This window comes from Haematobia irritans, chromosome 3 (genome assembly GCF_050003625.1).
Source record: "Haematobia irritans isolate KBUSLIRL chromosome 3, ASM5000362v1, whole genome shotgun sequence".
NCBI classification, from domain to species: domain Eukaryota; kingdom Metazoa; phylum Arthropoda; class Insecta; order Diptera; family Muscidae; genus Haematobia; species Haematobia irritans.
Window position 1 is genome coordinate 159,780,085 of NC_134399.1, and position 16,575 is coordinate 159,796,659.

The window sequence follows — 16,575 nt, forward strand, 5'->3', positions numbered from 1 at the left end:
GAGGAAATTGCAGGGTCGAAAGTCGCAATGGTGGAACTGTAGGTATGTAGGACTCGGTGGTGGTACTGTAGACCAGAAAGTATCATTTGCAGAGAATGTGGGTACAAAGGACTCAGTGGAATTGAATTCAAAAAGTTTCCGCCCTGGAACTGTAATCCCGGAGGGTTGAGTTGGTAGAACTGTAGGCATTAAGATCTCAGTTGTTGAACTGGTCTTCATTATGGACCAGTATCTGTGTCAGTGGTGCTATTGTAGGGCCGAAAGACTCATTAATGGAATTGAATTCAAATAGTTTCCACCCTGGAACTGTAATCCCGAAGGGTTCAGTTGGTAGAACTGTAGACATGAAGATCTCAGTTGTTGAACTGGTCTTCATGATGGACCAGTATCTGTGTCAGTGGTGATATTGTAGGGCCAAAAGACTTAGTTGGAGGAAAGCAATGGACTCTTGGTCTGAGGTCTCAGTTGGAGAAACAGCAGACCCGAAAGTCTCAGTTGCAAAAACTACGCTCGAACGACTTTTTGGGAGAATTGTGGTCTAAGTGGTTGGCCTGTATCCACAAAAGTTTCAGTGGATAAACTGTGGAAATGTACCCACTGAAACTGTAGACCTAAATTGTGCAATGGGGAACTGTAGACCCCGCGTTTCAATTGGTGAACTGTAAGGAGAACGCCACAATAGTAGAACTGTTAACCTGTAGGCCTTAGTGGGAGGTTCGTTGTGGAACTGGAGCCCAAAGGTCACAATGGTGTATCTGTAAACTCGAAATCCTCAGTGGTGAAAGTGAAAGTCTCAGTTAGAGAATCTAACGTTGTGGCCCCAAAGTTTCAGAATGTGCGAAGGCCTCTGTGGGGGAATTCTAGGTACAAAAGTTCAAATAAACGACCTGTAGCCACGAAAGGCTTAGTAGACAAATGTAAGCCCGAAGGTTCTAGCTGTACGGTAGACCTGAAGGTCTCAGTGGTGAAACTGTAGGCCTAAACAATGTAATGGGAGAACTGTAGATACAAACATTTCAAAGAAGGATCTGTAGGAAGAAACTCGTCCACGGTTAAATGCCTTGTGGAGGTTCGTAATAGAAGTATGTTTAAGCCGTAAGGTTTCAATGGTGGATCTATACCATCGAAGGCCTTAGTGGAGGTTCGTGTATAAGTATTTGTAAGCCGCAAGCTCTCAATCGTAGACCTGTAAACTCGAAGGTTTTAGTGGTGCACCTATTGAGTCGAAAGCCTTAGTTCGGGAACCTATAGTGGTATCCCCAAAGTGTCAGTTGAACAAACTATGGATCCGAAGGACGCAGCGGGATGAATGCATCCACAAAAGTCTAAATGGCGACCCTTAGCCAAAAAAACTCAGTAGGCAAATTGTAGATCCAAAGGTCTTAGCGGTGAAACTGTAAGCCTAATTTCCGCAACTGGGAAGTGCAGATTGAAGTGTTTTGGGGAGGATTCGTAGGTTCAACATTCTCTATGGAAGAACTGGAGGGCTGAAGGAATGTTTTGGTCGAATGTGTAGGTCGATCTATACCATCGAAGGCCTTAGTGGAGGTTCGTGTAGAAGTATTTGTAAGCCGGAAGGTCTCAATCGTAGACCTGTAAACTCGAAGGTCTTAGTGATGAAACTATAGAGTCGAAAGCCTTAGTTCGGGAACCTATAGTGGTATCCCCAAAGTGTCAGTTGAACAAACTATGGATCCGTAGGACGCAGCGGGATAAATGCATCCACAAAAGTCTAAATCGCGACCCTTAGCCAAAAAAAACGCAGTAGACAAATTGTAGATCCAAAGGTCTTAGCGGTGAAACTGTAGGCCTAATTTCCGCAACTGGGAAGTGCAGATTGAAGTGTTTTGGAGAGGATTCGTAGGTTCAAAATTCTCTATGGAAGAACTGGAGGGCTGAAGGAATGTCTTGGTCGAATGTGTAGGTCGAAGGTCTCAGTTGCTGAACTGGAGGCCCTGAATGTCTCATTGGTGGACCTGTAAGCCCAAAGGTCTCAGTGTTTAAATTGTAGGCCCAAAAGTCGTACTTGAGAAACCTAAAGTGTTGGTCCTAAAGATTCAGTTGGAAACACTGTAGGCTCGTAGAACTTAGTGCGAGAATTGTAGTTGCGAAAGTCTAAGTGGCTAACATTTAGCCACGATAATGTCAGTGGATAAACTGTAGGTCCGAGGTCACATTTGTGGAAATGTAAGCCCGATAGTCTCAGTGTTGAAACTGTAGGTCTTAGTATCACAATAGGGATAAGTTGATCCTAAGGCTTTAGTGGAGGATTTGTAGATCCTAAAACCTTAGTGGAAGAACTGCATGGCAGAAGGTCTCATTGGATAATTGTGTAGTGCCGAAACTGCAGGCCCTAACGCCTCAGTGAAGGAACTTTAGGCCAGAAAACGCAAAGCAAGCGGCATTTGCATTCTAATTCCTTGGCGAAAAAATAGGATAGTATTGCCAACGCTCATCAAATTTTTGAACTCAGAACTAGGAATTGTTGCGGCCTGGCTACGTGGAAATTGTTTTTTTATTGAAATAACCCAGCAACTTATAAGACATTACATTACAGAACCATTCTCTTCATTCCGTATCCTTAAAGAATTTCTTAAATTGATTGCAGTTCCTGTTAGCTTGACCCTTACCCAAGTTAGCCTTACCTACGGGATTCATTTTTTGTTCAGTGTTTAATTCACGATGAAATATTTGAGTTACTTTAGTTCAATGGATTTTCTATGGCAAAATTATTTATTACCAGCACACACTGATGGTGCCATGACTGTCAAAGAAATGTGTAAAGACCAGTTGTCATTAACCTTTTACGCCAATTCATTGGCAGTATGATGCCATGAATATTTTTTGTTTATTGTTCCTATTGCCACCGCCCAGATTCTGTCATTAGAATTGTTGTGGTAACTATTAATGGGTCTATCTGTCAATGTTTATTTTTTCATTCCATACTCCTATGAAATTTATGGCTAACATATCGATCATGGTTACCCATATAAAGTAGACGGAAAACTACAGAAAGAAAAAAACTTTGTCAGAAAAAATTCATGTAAGATTTTCAGAATTTGGAGGAGAAATAATGTTAGAGACCTTGGTCTCGAGAAGTGCATAATTAATTTTTGCATGATTATTTAATTACTTTAATTATTTACAGGAAAAATAATTGATCAATATTAGTTCCATTAAGATATTAATTGAATTGGAAACAAAAGATGTTTAATTAAAAAAATTGATGTAATTTAATAAACACGAGTCGAAAACCTTTGAGTTAATACCCAATTTTCTAATATTATTTATACTTATAATTTGTTATGGTTATCAATATTATAAACAAATAATTATTAAACATAATTTAAATCAATAAAAAAATTATTGTAATTAAATTAAGTTTGTAATCAATCAAGTAAAAATAATCGTACCAAATATTTAAACCAATACATTTTTAATTGGCTCAATTAGTTTTTCAATGTCTAAACATATTATTGGGTAGTCAAAAAAGTATTTTCGTATTTTGTCATATATTCCATCGCAGTTTCGATCATGTGTGTGACGATAAATTTAAAATTTAACTAGCCAGGTTGTTTTTGCCAGCCTATCTAATTACAATTTGGTTACAAGTATATACGGCTATAAGTTCGGCCGAAGCTTATGTACCCTCCACCATGGATTGCTTAGAAACTTCTTCTAAACACTGCTATCCGCAATCGAATTACTTGGGTTGCGGTAATACTTGCCGATGGCAAGGTGTCTTAAACCTCCTAACACCTCCTAAATTAACAAAATTTTCCATAGAAATTAAATTTTGACAAAATTTTCTATAGAAATAAAATTTTAACAAAATTTTCCATAGAAATTAAATTTTGACAAAATTTTCTATAGAAATAAAATTTTAACAAAATTTTCTATAGAAATAAAATTTTAACATAGTTTTCTATAGAAATAAAATTTTGACAAAATTTTCTATAGAATTAAAATTTTGGTAGATTATTTTTGGCTCGAGTGGCAACCATGATTATGAACCGATATGGACCAATTTTTGTGTGATTGGGGATCGGCTATATATACCCAGCAAAAAAAGCGTCGCCAAAAAAGTAATGAAAATGTTCTTTTTGAATCCGGAAGTGGTGCAAAATTGACGCAGAAGCGATGAATTTAACATGGGCTTGTCATAGGACGGAAGTTCTCCATTTCAACAGCCGTTGCACTGAATTTGCATCACTTCGTTAGGTGTGATCCGAATTCAATGTTTTGGATGTAAATTAAAAAATTCTGTGATATTTTGTCAAATAAATAATTTTTATATTTTTTAATAATTTTTAATGGATTTTAACACTCGTCGGAAACGTTTGACCTGAAATATTTTCAAAAATTCACAATTTTTTCAGATTGGATTTAGCATTTTTTTCCACAAAATGTAAATGATTTGTACCATTTTATGAATTCTTACTCTATTTTTAACCTATTTGTAACAAAAAAAGTTAAAATTATCCATTAAAAGTATGAAAAAAACCAAGTTATAAAAAATTGAATTAAAAGAACTTCCTGGGTAGTTAAAATAAAGAACATCATTGGGATTGCATCTTCTGGAAGTGTTTTTACAGTTGTGCCTTTGGAAGAACTTCCAAATTTTTTTGCTGGGTAACTATAGACCGATATGGACCAATTCTGGCACGGTTGTTAGAGACCATATACCAACACCATGTACCAAATTTCAGTCGGATTTGAGCCTCCGCAAGCCAAATCTGGGGATCGGTTTATATGGGGGCTATATATAATTATGAACCGATGTGGACCAATTTTGGTATGGTTGTTAGCGGCCATATACTAACACCACGTTCCAAATTTGAACCGGATCGGATGAATTTTGCTCCTCCAAGAGGCTCCGCAAGCCAAATCTGGGGATCGGTTTATATGAGGGCTATATATAATTATGAACCGATGTGGACCAATTCTGTCACGGTTGTTAGAGACCATATACCAAAACCATGTACCAAATTTCGGCCGGATCAGATGAAATTTGCTTCTCTTTGAGGCTCCGAAAGCCAAATCTGGGCATCGGTTTATATGGGGGCTATATATAATTATGGACCGATGTGGATCAATTTTTGCATGGTTGTTAGATACCATATACCAACACCATGTACCAAATTTCAGCCGGAACGGATGAAATATGGTTCAGTTAGAGGCTCCGCAAGTCAAATCTGTGGGTCCGTTTATATGGGGGGCTGTACGTAAAAGTGGATCGATATGGCCCATTTGCAAAACCATCCGACCTACATCAACTGCTTGTGCCAAGTTTCAAGTCGATAGCTTCTTTCGTTCGGAAGTTAGCGTGATTTCAATAGACGGACGGACGGACGGCTGAAATTTGGTACGTGATGTTAGTATATGGTTTCTAACAACCATGCAAAAATTAGTCGATATCGGTCCATAATTATATAGCCCCCATATAAACCGATCCCCAGATTTGACTTGCGGAACCTCTAAGAGAAGCAAATTTCATCCGATACGGCTGATACGGTTCATAATTATATATAGCCCCATATATACCGAGCCCAAGATTTGACCTCCAGAACCTCTTGGAGGAGCGAAATTCATTCGATCCGGTTGAAATGTAGTGCGTGGTGTTAGTATATGGTCTCCAACAACCGTGCAAAAATTGGTCCATATCGGTTCATAATTATATATAGCCCTCGATCCCCAAATTTGACCTCCGGTACCTCTTGGAGGAGCAATATTCATCCCATTCGGTTGAAATTTGGTACATTGCACTAGTACATAGCCGCTAACAGCCATGCAACAATTGGTTCATATCGATCTATAGTTATATATAGTCGATCGCCAATAACACAAAAATTGGTCCATATCGCCAAAAATAATCTACCGACATTTTATTACTATAGAAAATTTTGTCAAAATTTGATTACTATAGAAAATCTTGTCAAAATTGTATTTCTATAGAAATTTTTTTCAAAATTTTATTTCTATAGAAAATTTTTTCAAACTTAATTATACTCGTATACGTATTTTATCGTTGTTTTTTTTATTTAATATATACCCTGTATGGACTAACTTACAATTTAGAAGACGGTGTTAAGAAGTATTAAGATACCTTGCCTTCGTCAAGTGTTACCGCAACCCAAGTAATTCGATTGTGGATGACAGCCTTTAGTAGAAGTTTCAACGCAATCCATGGTGGAGGGTACATAAGATTTGGCCTGGCCGAACTTACGGACGTATATACTTGTTACACCCTCCACTATAGAATGGGGGGTATATTAACTTTGTCATTCCGTTTGTAAAACATCGAAATATTGCTCTAAGACCCCATAAAGTATATATATTCTGGGTCGTGGTGAAATTCTGAGTCGATTTGAGCATGTCCGTCCGTCTGTTGAAATCACTCTAACTTACGAAAGAAACAAATTTTGGCTTGCAGAGCCTCTTGGAGGAGCAAAATTCATCACATCCGGTTGCAATTTGGTATGTGGTGTTAGTATATGGTCTATAATAACCATGCCAAAATTGGTCCATATCGGTCCATAATTATATATATCCCCCATATAAACCGATCCCCAGATTTGACCTTCGGAGCCTCTTGGAGGAGCAAAATTCATTCGATCCGGTTGAAATTTGGTATGTGGTGTTAGTATATGGTCTTAACAACCATGGAAAAATTGGTCCATATCGGTCCATAATTATATATAGCCCCCATATAAACCGATCCCCAGATTTGAACTCTGGAGCCTCTTAGAGGAGCAAAATTCATCCGATCCAGTTGAAAGTTGGTACGTGGTGCTAGTATATGGTCTGTAATAACCATGCAAAAAATGGTTCATATCGGTCCATAATTATATATGGACCCCATATAAACCGGTTCCCAGATTTGAACTCCGGAGCCTATTGGAGGAGCAAAATTCATCCGATCCGGTTGAAATTTGGTACGTGGTACTAGTCTATTGTGTCTAATAACCATGCAAAAATTGGTTCATATCGGTCCATAATTATATATAGACCCCATATCCCCAGATTTAAACTCCGGAGCCTATTGGAGGAGCAAAATGCATCCGATCTGGTTGAAATTTGGTGTGTGGTGTTAGTCTATGGTCTATAATAACCATGCACAAATTGGTCCATATCGGTCCATAATTATATATAGCCCCCATATAAACCGATCCCCAGATTTGACCTCCGGAGCCTCTTAGAGGAGCAAAATTCATCCGATCCAGTTGAAAGTTGGTACGTGGTGCTAGTATATGGTCTCTAATAACCATGCAAAAATTGGTCCACATCGGTCCAGAATTATATATAGCCCCCATATAAACCGATCCCCAGATTTGACCTCCGGTGCCTTTTGGAGAAACAAAATTCATCCGATCTGGTTGAAATTCGGTACGTGGTGGTAGTATATGATATTTAACAGCCATACCAAAAGTGGGCCATATCAGTCCATAATCATATATAGGCCCCATATAAAGCGATCCCGCGATTTGGTACCAAGCCTCTTGGAGGACCAAATTTCATCCGAGTCAGTTGAAATTTAGTAAAGGGTGATTTGTTAAGAGCTTGATCACTTTTTTTTAAAAAAAAACGCATAAAATTTGCAAAATCTCATCGGTTCTTTATTTGAAACGTTAGATTGGTCCATGACATTTACTTTTTGAAGATAATTTCATTTAAATGTTGACCGCGGCTGCGTCTTAGGTGGTCCATTCGGAAAGTCCAATTTTGGGCAACTTTTTCGAGCATTTCGGCCGGAATAGCCCGAATTTCTTCGGAAATGTTGTCTTCCAAAGCTGGAATAGTTGCTGGCTTATTTCTGTAGACTTTAGACTTGACGTAGCCCCACAAAAAATAGTCTAAAGGCGTCAAATCGCATGATCTTGGTGGCCAACTTACCGGTCCATTTTTTGAGATGAATTGTTCTCCGAAGTTTTCCCTCAAAATGGCCATAGAATCGCGAGCTGTGTGGCATGTAGCGCCATCTTGTTGAAACCACATGTCAACCAAGTTCAGTTCTTCCATTTTTGGCAACAAAAAGTTTGTTAGCATCGAACGATAGCGATCGCCATTCACCGTAACGTTGCGTCCAACAGCATCTTTGAAAAAATACGGTCCAATGATTCCACCAGCGTACAAACCACACCAAACAGTGCATTTTTCGGGATGCATGGGCAGTTCTTGAACGGCTTCTGGTTGCTCTTCACTCCAAATGCGGCAATTTTGCTTATTTACGTAGCCATTCAACCAGAAATGAGCCTCATCGCTGAACAAAATTTGTCGATAAACACATTTCGAACCGAACACTGATTTTGGTAATAAAATTCAATGATTTGCAAGCGTTGCTCGTTAGTAAGTCTATTCATGATGAAATGTCAAAGCATACTGAGCATCTTTCTCTTTGACACCATGTCTGAAATCCCACGTGATCTGTCAAATACTAATGCATGAAAATCCTAACCTCAAAAGAATCACCCTTTATATGATATTTAACAGCCATGCCAAAAGTGGGCCATATCAGTCCATAATCATATATAGGCCCCATATAAAGCGATCCCGCGATTTGGTTTTGGTGCCTCTTGGAGGACTAAATTTCATCCGAGTCAGTTGAAATTTAGTACATTGTGCTAGTATATGGCCGCTATATATAGCCCTCAGATAAATCGATCCCCAATCACACAAAAATTGGTCCATATCAAGTTCATAATTGTATATAGCCACCATATAAGCGACCCCCATATTCCAATTCTGGCTCTCTACCACGTATGGACTAACCCACAATTTAGAAAACGATGTTAAGAAGTTTTAAGATACTACAACCCAAGTAATTCGATTGTGGATGACAGTCTTTCGTAGAAGTTTCTACGCAATCCATGGTGGAGGGTACATAAGATTCGGCCTGGCCGAACTTACGGCCGTATATACTTGTTTTTTTTATACCCTCCATCATAGGATGGGGGTATATTAACTTTGTCATTCCGTTTGTAACACATCGAAATATTGCTCTAAGACTCCATAAAGTATATATATTCTGGGTCGTGGTGAAATTCTGAGTCGATCTAAGCATGTCCCTCCGTCCGTCCGTCCGTCTGTTGAAATCACGCTAACTTCCGAACGAAACAAGCTATCGACTTGAAACTTGGCACAAGTAGTTGTTATCGATGTAGGTCGGATGGTATTGGAAATGGGCCATATCGGTCCACTTTTGCGTATAGCCCCCATATAAAGGGACCCTCAGATTTGGCTTGTGGAGCCTCTAACAGAAGCATATTTCATCCGATCCGGCTGAAATTTTGTACATGGTGTTGGTATATAGTCTCTAACAACCATGCAAAAATTGGTCCACATCGGCCCATAATTATATATAGCCCCCATATAAACCGATCCCCAGATTTGGCTTGTTGAGCCTCTAACAGAAGCAAATTTCATCCGATCCGGCTGAAATTTGGTACATGGTGTTGGTATATGGTCTCTAACAACCATGCAAAAATTGGTCCACATCGGTGCATAATTATATATAGCCCCCATATAAACCAATCCCCAGATTTGGCTTGCGGAGCCTAAAAGAGAAGCAAATTTCATCCGATCCGGCTGAAATTTGGTACATGGTGTAAGTATATGGTATCTAACAACCACGCAAAAATAGGTCCACATCGGTCCATAATTATATATAGCCCCCATATAAACCGATCCCCCGATTTGGCTTGCGGAGCCTCTAAGAGAAGCATATTTCATCCGATCCGGCTGAAATTTGGTACATGGTGTTGGTACATGGTCTCTAACAATCATGCAAAAATTGGTCCACATCGGTCCATAATTATATATAGCCCCCATATAAACCCATCCCCAGATTTGGCTTGCGGAGCCTAAAAGAGAAGCAAATTTCATCCGATCCGGCTGAAATTTGGTACATGGTGTAAGTATATGGTCTCTAACAACCACGCAAAAATAGGTCCACATCGGTCCATAATTATATATAGCCCCCATATAAACCGATCCCCCGATTTGGCTTGCGGAGCCTCTAAGAGAAGAATATTTCATCCGATCCGGCTGAAATTTGGTACATGGTGTTGGTACATGGTCTCTAACAACCATGCAAAACTTGGTCCACATCGGTTCATAATTATATATAGCCCCCATATAAACCCATCCCCAGATTTGGCTTGCGAAGTCTCCAAGAGAAGCAAATTTCATCCAAGCCGGTTGTAATTTGGAACATGGTGTTAGTATATGATCTTTAACAACCGTGCCAGAATTGGTCCATATCGGTCCATAATTATATATAGCCCCCATATAAAACGTTCTCCAGATTTGACCTCCGGAGCCTCTTGGAGGAGCAAAATTCATCCGATCCGGTTCAAATTGGGAACGTGGTGTTAGTATATGGTCGCTAACAACCATAACAAAATTGGTCCAATCACACAAAAGTTGGTCCATATCGGTTCATAATCATGGTTGCCACTAGAGCCAAAAATAATCTACCAAAATTTTATTTCTATAGAAAATTTTGTCAAAATTTTATTTCTATAGAAAATTTTGTTCAAATTTTATTCGGTTCATAATCATGGTTGCCACTCGAGCCACAAATAATCTACCAAGATTTTATTTCTATCGAACATTTTGTCAAAATTTTATTTCTATAGAAAATTTTGTTAAAATTTTATTTCTGTAGAAATTTTTGTCAATATTTTCTTTCTATAGAATATTTTGTCGAAATTTTTATTTCGATGGAAAATTTTATTTTTTATAGAAAATTTTGTTAAAATTTTATTTCTGTAGAAATTTATGATTTAAGGAGGTTTTAAGATACCTTTAAGGAGGTTTTAAGATACCTTGCCATCGGCAAGCGTTACCGCAACTTAAGTAATTCGACTCTGGATGACAGTGTTTAGAAGAAGTTTCTAAGCAATCCAAGTTTAAAGTTGTGCCTCTTCCAGAGGAACAACTTTAAAAGCACTTCCAGAAGATGCACTCCCAATGATGTTCTTTATTTTAACTACCCACGAAGTTCTCTTAATTCAATTTTTTATAACTTGGGTTTTTCATACTTTTAATGGGTAATTTTAACTTTGTTTGTTTCAAATATGTTAAAAACAGTTTAAGAATTCATAAAATGGTACAAATCATTTAAATTTTGTCGAAAAAAATGCTAAATCCAATCTGAAAAAATTGTGCATTTTTGAAAATATTTGAGGTCAAACGTTTCCGACATGTGTTAGAATCCATTAAAAATTGTAAAAAATTATAAAAATTATTTATTTGACAGAATATCACAGAATTTTTTTAATTTACATCCAAAACATTGAATTCGGATCACACCTAAAGAAGTGATGCAAATTCAGTGCAACGGCTGTTGAATTGGAGGACTTCCGTCCTATGACAAGCCCATGTTAAATTCATGGCTTCTGCGTCAATTTTGCACCACTTCCGGATCCAAAAAGGACATTTTCATTACTTTTTTGGCGACGATTTTTTTGCTGGGAGATTAATTATAAGAAAACTTACAAAAGACACCAATACCACAGATAACTTTATGAAACAAACATATGAATGAAGTTTGCTTTTTTTATTTTATTTAAAATATTGATTGAGATGAGATTTCATGAAGACAAAGATCGATTAGGTGGGAAGGGTTTATCTATGGAAGTCACCACCATTCACTTGTGTATAAGAAACATTTTCAAAAATATTATTCTCTCACTCTTGAAACGAACCTTTTACTTTAGGCTAAGATATTCCCATGACAAACAAAAGTAATATCGATATTTGTTTTTTTTTTTTCTATTGATCAATAGTTTTCAATAAACTCTTGTATATAATTCGATATTTTTATTATTGATCTATGGCTTTCAATAAACTGTGGTATTTAATTATGGTTTTTTCCCACAGCGATTTTATGCTAACGATAATCGGAAATCGTCAAAAACAAAAGAAGCAAACTTCTAAGCGAAACAAGGTGAAAGTCATAAAGGTAATCGGCAGATCTGTTATCATCATCATCATTATTAACTAACTAATTGATGATCATTTAAAGATCATTGGCTCATTAGTTAGTGTAACATTTTACATCTTGATGTGTTCATCCAAACAACAGACAATCATCAATCGATACCAAAACCATTCAAAAGCCATTAACCAAAATCACAAATATCGTGGCAGGCCTTCCATGTAACGGTGAGTAAGTTTTGTTTCTTTGTTATCTTATCACCAAAAATTTACACCAAAAAAAAAAAAAACTTGAGAAAAATCTTTAGAAAAGAAGATTTGCATAAATTTGCGGCTTCTTTTCTATGAATTTTTCATGAATTTTAATTTCATATTCATTACAAATGTGAGACGACGACAGACGGACGTATGGACGGACACAAACATACTCATATGATTCTCTATATGCTATTTGAATAATAACTTTGTTAGGAATGGGGGAAAAATGCCATCAATTAAAAACGAATCAGATCACATTCCGTTTATGTTGAAATCTATTCCATTGAATTATGAAAAAGTGATCGTAAACCAATCACCGGCTTTTTTTACATACAAATTATGTTGCCCATATTATTCTGATCGTTATAATGCGGAATCAATTTTGAAAAATTAAAAATTTAAATATCTCTAATGAAAAAAAGGCCGCACGCGCATGCGTACAAAGATAGGTCACACGATATGCTTAGCAATCATAAATTCTCACACTATGGAACAGGTGACAATTTCTTACACTGAAAAAAAAAGAAAACAGTCAATCCAGCAGGAAGGAAGAATTTTGGTTAATTTTAGAAAAATTTAGAAAATTTTTAGAAAAATTTTACTAAAACGTTGGCCGATATCAACAAATAAGCAAATATTAAGTTTTTTTTCTCTTCACTGAAAAAAATATTGTCGTGAGGTCAAAGATTTCATGTCTTTAAAATACGAATGCAAATTGTGCTTAGTATAAGAGGTTCGCTGATAATTCCCCGGTCTGACGCATAGATGGCGTCACTAGTATTAAATGCATATTAGATATCAAAGGAACGTGTTGGTCATATCATTCATCAATATTTGGATATGCGGAAGCTCTGTGCAAAATGGGTGCCGCGCGAGCTCACATTTGACCAAAAACAACAACGTGTTGATGATTCTGAGCGGTGTTTGCAGCTGTTAACTCGTAATACACCCGAGTTTTTCCGTCGATATGTGACAATGGATGAAACACGGCTCCATCACTACACTCCTGAGTCCAATCGACAGTCGGCTGAGTGGACAGCGACCGGTGAACCGTCTCCGAAACGTGGAAAGACTCAAAAGTCCTCTGGCAAAGTAATGGCCTCTGTTTTTTGGGATGCGCATGGAATAATTTTTATCGATTATCTTGAGAAGGGAAAAACCATCAACAGTGGCTATTATATGGCGTTATTGGAGCGTTTGAAGGTTGAAATTGCGGCAAAACGGTCCCATATGAAGAAGAAAAAAGTGTTGTTCCACCAAGACAACGCACCGTGCCACAAGTCATTGAGAACGATGGCAAAAATTCATGAATTGGGCTTCGAATTGCTTCCCCACCCAACGTATTCTCCAGATCTGGCCCCAAGCGACTTTTTCTTGTTCTCAGACCTCAAAAGGATGCTCGCAGGGAAAAAATTTGGCTGCAATGAAGAGGTGATCGCCGAAACTGAGGCCTATTTTGAGGCAAAACCGAAGGAGTACTACCAAAATGGTATCAAAAAATTGGAAGGTCGTTATAATCATTGTATTGCTCTTGAAGGGAACTATGTTGAATAATAAAAACGAATTTTGACAAAAAAAAAATTGTTTTTCTTTGTTAGAGCGGCGACTTATCAGCCAACCTGTTATATATAGCCCCCATATAAACCGATCCCCAAATTTGGCTTGCGGAGCCTCTAAGAGAGAAAATTTTATCCGATCCGGCTGAAATTTGGTACATGGTGTTAGTATATGTTCTCTAACAATTATGCAAAAATTGGTCTACATCGGTCATTAATTATATATAGCCCCCATATAAACCGATCCCCCGATTTGGCTTGCGGAGCCTCTAAGAGAAGTAAATTTCATCCGATCCGGCTACAATTTTGTACGTTGTGTAAGTATATGGTCTCTAACAAACAAGCAAGAAGTGGTCGATATCAGTCCATAATTATATATAGCCCCCATATAAACCGATCCCCAGATTTCTCCTCCAGAGTCTATTGGAGGAGCAAAATTCATCCACTCCGGTTGAAATTTGGAACGTGATATTAGTATGTGGTCTCTAACAAACAAGCAAGATGTGGTCGATATCAGTCCATAATTAAATATAGCCCCCATATAAACCGATCCCCAGATTTGACCTCCGGTGCCTTTTGGAGAAGCAAAATTTCATCCGATCTGGTTGAAATTTGGTACGTGGTGGTAGTATATGGTTTTTAAGAACCATGCCAAAAGTGGTCCATATCAGTCCACAATTATATATAGCCCCCATATAAACCGATCCCGAGATTTGGTTTTGGAGCCTCTTGGAGGAGCAAATTTTATCCGAGTCAGTTGAAATTTGGTATATTGTGCTAGTATATGGTCGTTAACAACCATGCCTAACTAGGTCTATATCGGTCTATAGTTATATATATAGCCCTCAGATAAATCGATCCCCAATCACACAAAAATTGGTCCATATCAAGTTCATAATTGTATATAGCCCCCATATAAGCGACCCCCCATATTTCAATTCTGGATCTCTACGTACCGTGCAAAAGTCCATATCGATTCGTAATTATTTGTAGACTTACCTACACATACCTTTTTGTCTAATATATACCACGTATGGACTAACTCACAATTTAGAAAACGATGTTAAGAAGTTTTAAGATACCACAACCCAAGTAATTCGATTGTGGATGACAGCCTTTCGTAGGAGTTTCTACGCAATCCATGGTGGAGGGTACATAAGATTCGGCCTGGCCGAACTTACGGCCGTATATACTTGTTTTTATTAATTTTCTATTCTTTTTTGTGACATTTAATTGTACAAAATTTAAATTTTGACGTTAAACGGCCAAATAGCGTATTTAATTCTGGTCCAAAAGAACTTCATCGGAAGTGTAAAAAAAATGATGGAGGATCCCGGGATACTCATAAAAGAAATGTTTGTGGAACAATTTTTTTTTTTTCTAGTTATGATTACGATTCTTCTTTCTTTCTGTAATTATTATTTCTTAATATCGTTGTTATAAATTCGTGCGTGTTGCCTGATTAAAAAGCTTTCTACACCTAGTGGGGAGTAAAAATGGCCCAGACAATGTTTTAAACAATTTTCGCTTATTAAATTGGCAAAGCCTTCTGTTTGAAAGCTATTGCCATTTAATTAAGTCATTCTCTAACTCTTTAATTACTGCATTTGCCATAGGTCTGATAAACAAAAAAAAAAAAACAAATGATTTCATGCTCTTGAAAGGTATTCATGGCTAGTGAAAACGACAACTATTTTCCATTTCAAATGTGAATTTCATTATCGAAATTCTTCAGAAGGCATATCATAAATTCTACTTTTTTACGCTATGGTTTCATTGCAGAACAAACATTTAAGAACTAGACAGTAGTCAGAGCTCTCTCAAACACCTTCCCCCTCTTCCCATCCTCTCTGCAATGTCTAACATTCACAATCAGAAATTCAATCATAAACCATAAAATTATGCGAAAAAATAATTATGCAAATTTGTTTCATAATTCAATGATGATGTAGAATGAAAACGCTGCCCTATCTATGGCGGCACACTGGAACATTAAATTATTCGGCAAGTATTCAGTCACTGTTGCTGCCACATATATCCTCACATGTTGAAGCATCGAGGCCCTGAGCCCTTTAATAAAGTCTACGCTTAATGAACATTAGTAGCAGTTGCCATTTTACAAGGGCCAAAAAAACCATGTTCAGGGCTTTTTTTGGGCTCTTCTCTCTGAGCTACACTTCATAAATTTTTCCCTCCAACGCTTAGCCCATTAAAAGGTGTGAGCAAGTAGTACAAGAAGAAGAATAATATGTTCCAAGTGAATTAAAAGGTACTTAAAAATATCTTAAAAACTCAAGATGACATGAACGTTCTATGCGGTAAAAATCGTCCACATGAGAGTTGTGCTAGTGCCAAATACCTGGGGAATTAGAAAAGGAAAATTCACATTTTTTCAACTTTTCAAATCCCTTGGAGGATATTTAATATAGGATTTAAGGGGTACGTTATGAATTAAGATTGATAATCCCTGGTGTAATCTCTTATATCAATGGAGTAGAAAATGTTATGGATGTGTTTCGACTGAATATCGGGTTAATAAACGGTGCACAGTGTTTCGAAACAGATGAAATGTTGTTCTATTTACCTACACTCATAGAAACAAGTAAGGAAAGTCTAAAGTCTGGCGGTGCCGACTATATTATAACCCGCACCACTTTGTAGATCTAAATTTTCGATACCATATCACATCCGTTAAATGTGTTGGGTGCTATATATAAAGGTTTGTCCCAAATATATACATTTAAATATCACTCGATCTGGAAGAATTTGATAGACATCTACAAAATCTATAGACTCAAAATTTAGGTTGGCTAATGCACTA

General features: G+C 37.4%; 1 protein-coding gene across 2 annotated transcripts in view; it reads left to right on the plus strand.

Annotated features, from left to right (window-relative positions):
* LOC142230682 (tRNA dimethylallyltransferase-like) overlaps positions 1-16,575 on the plus strand; it is a 225,458-nt gene that overhangs the window by 69,790 nt on the left and 139,093 nt on the right. For both annotated transcript variants that reach the window (XM_075301316.1, XM_075301315.1), the window contains exon 2: positions 11,884-12,168. In XM_075301316.1, coding sequence (XP_075157431.1) covers positions 11,884-11,940 — 57 coding nt within the window. In that variant the 3' untranslated portion in view covers positions 11,941-12,168. The remainder of the gene's footprint in view (positions 1-11,883; positions 12,169-16,575) is intronic.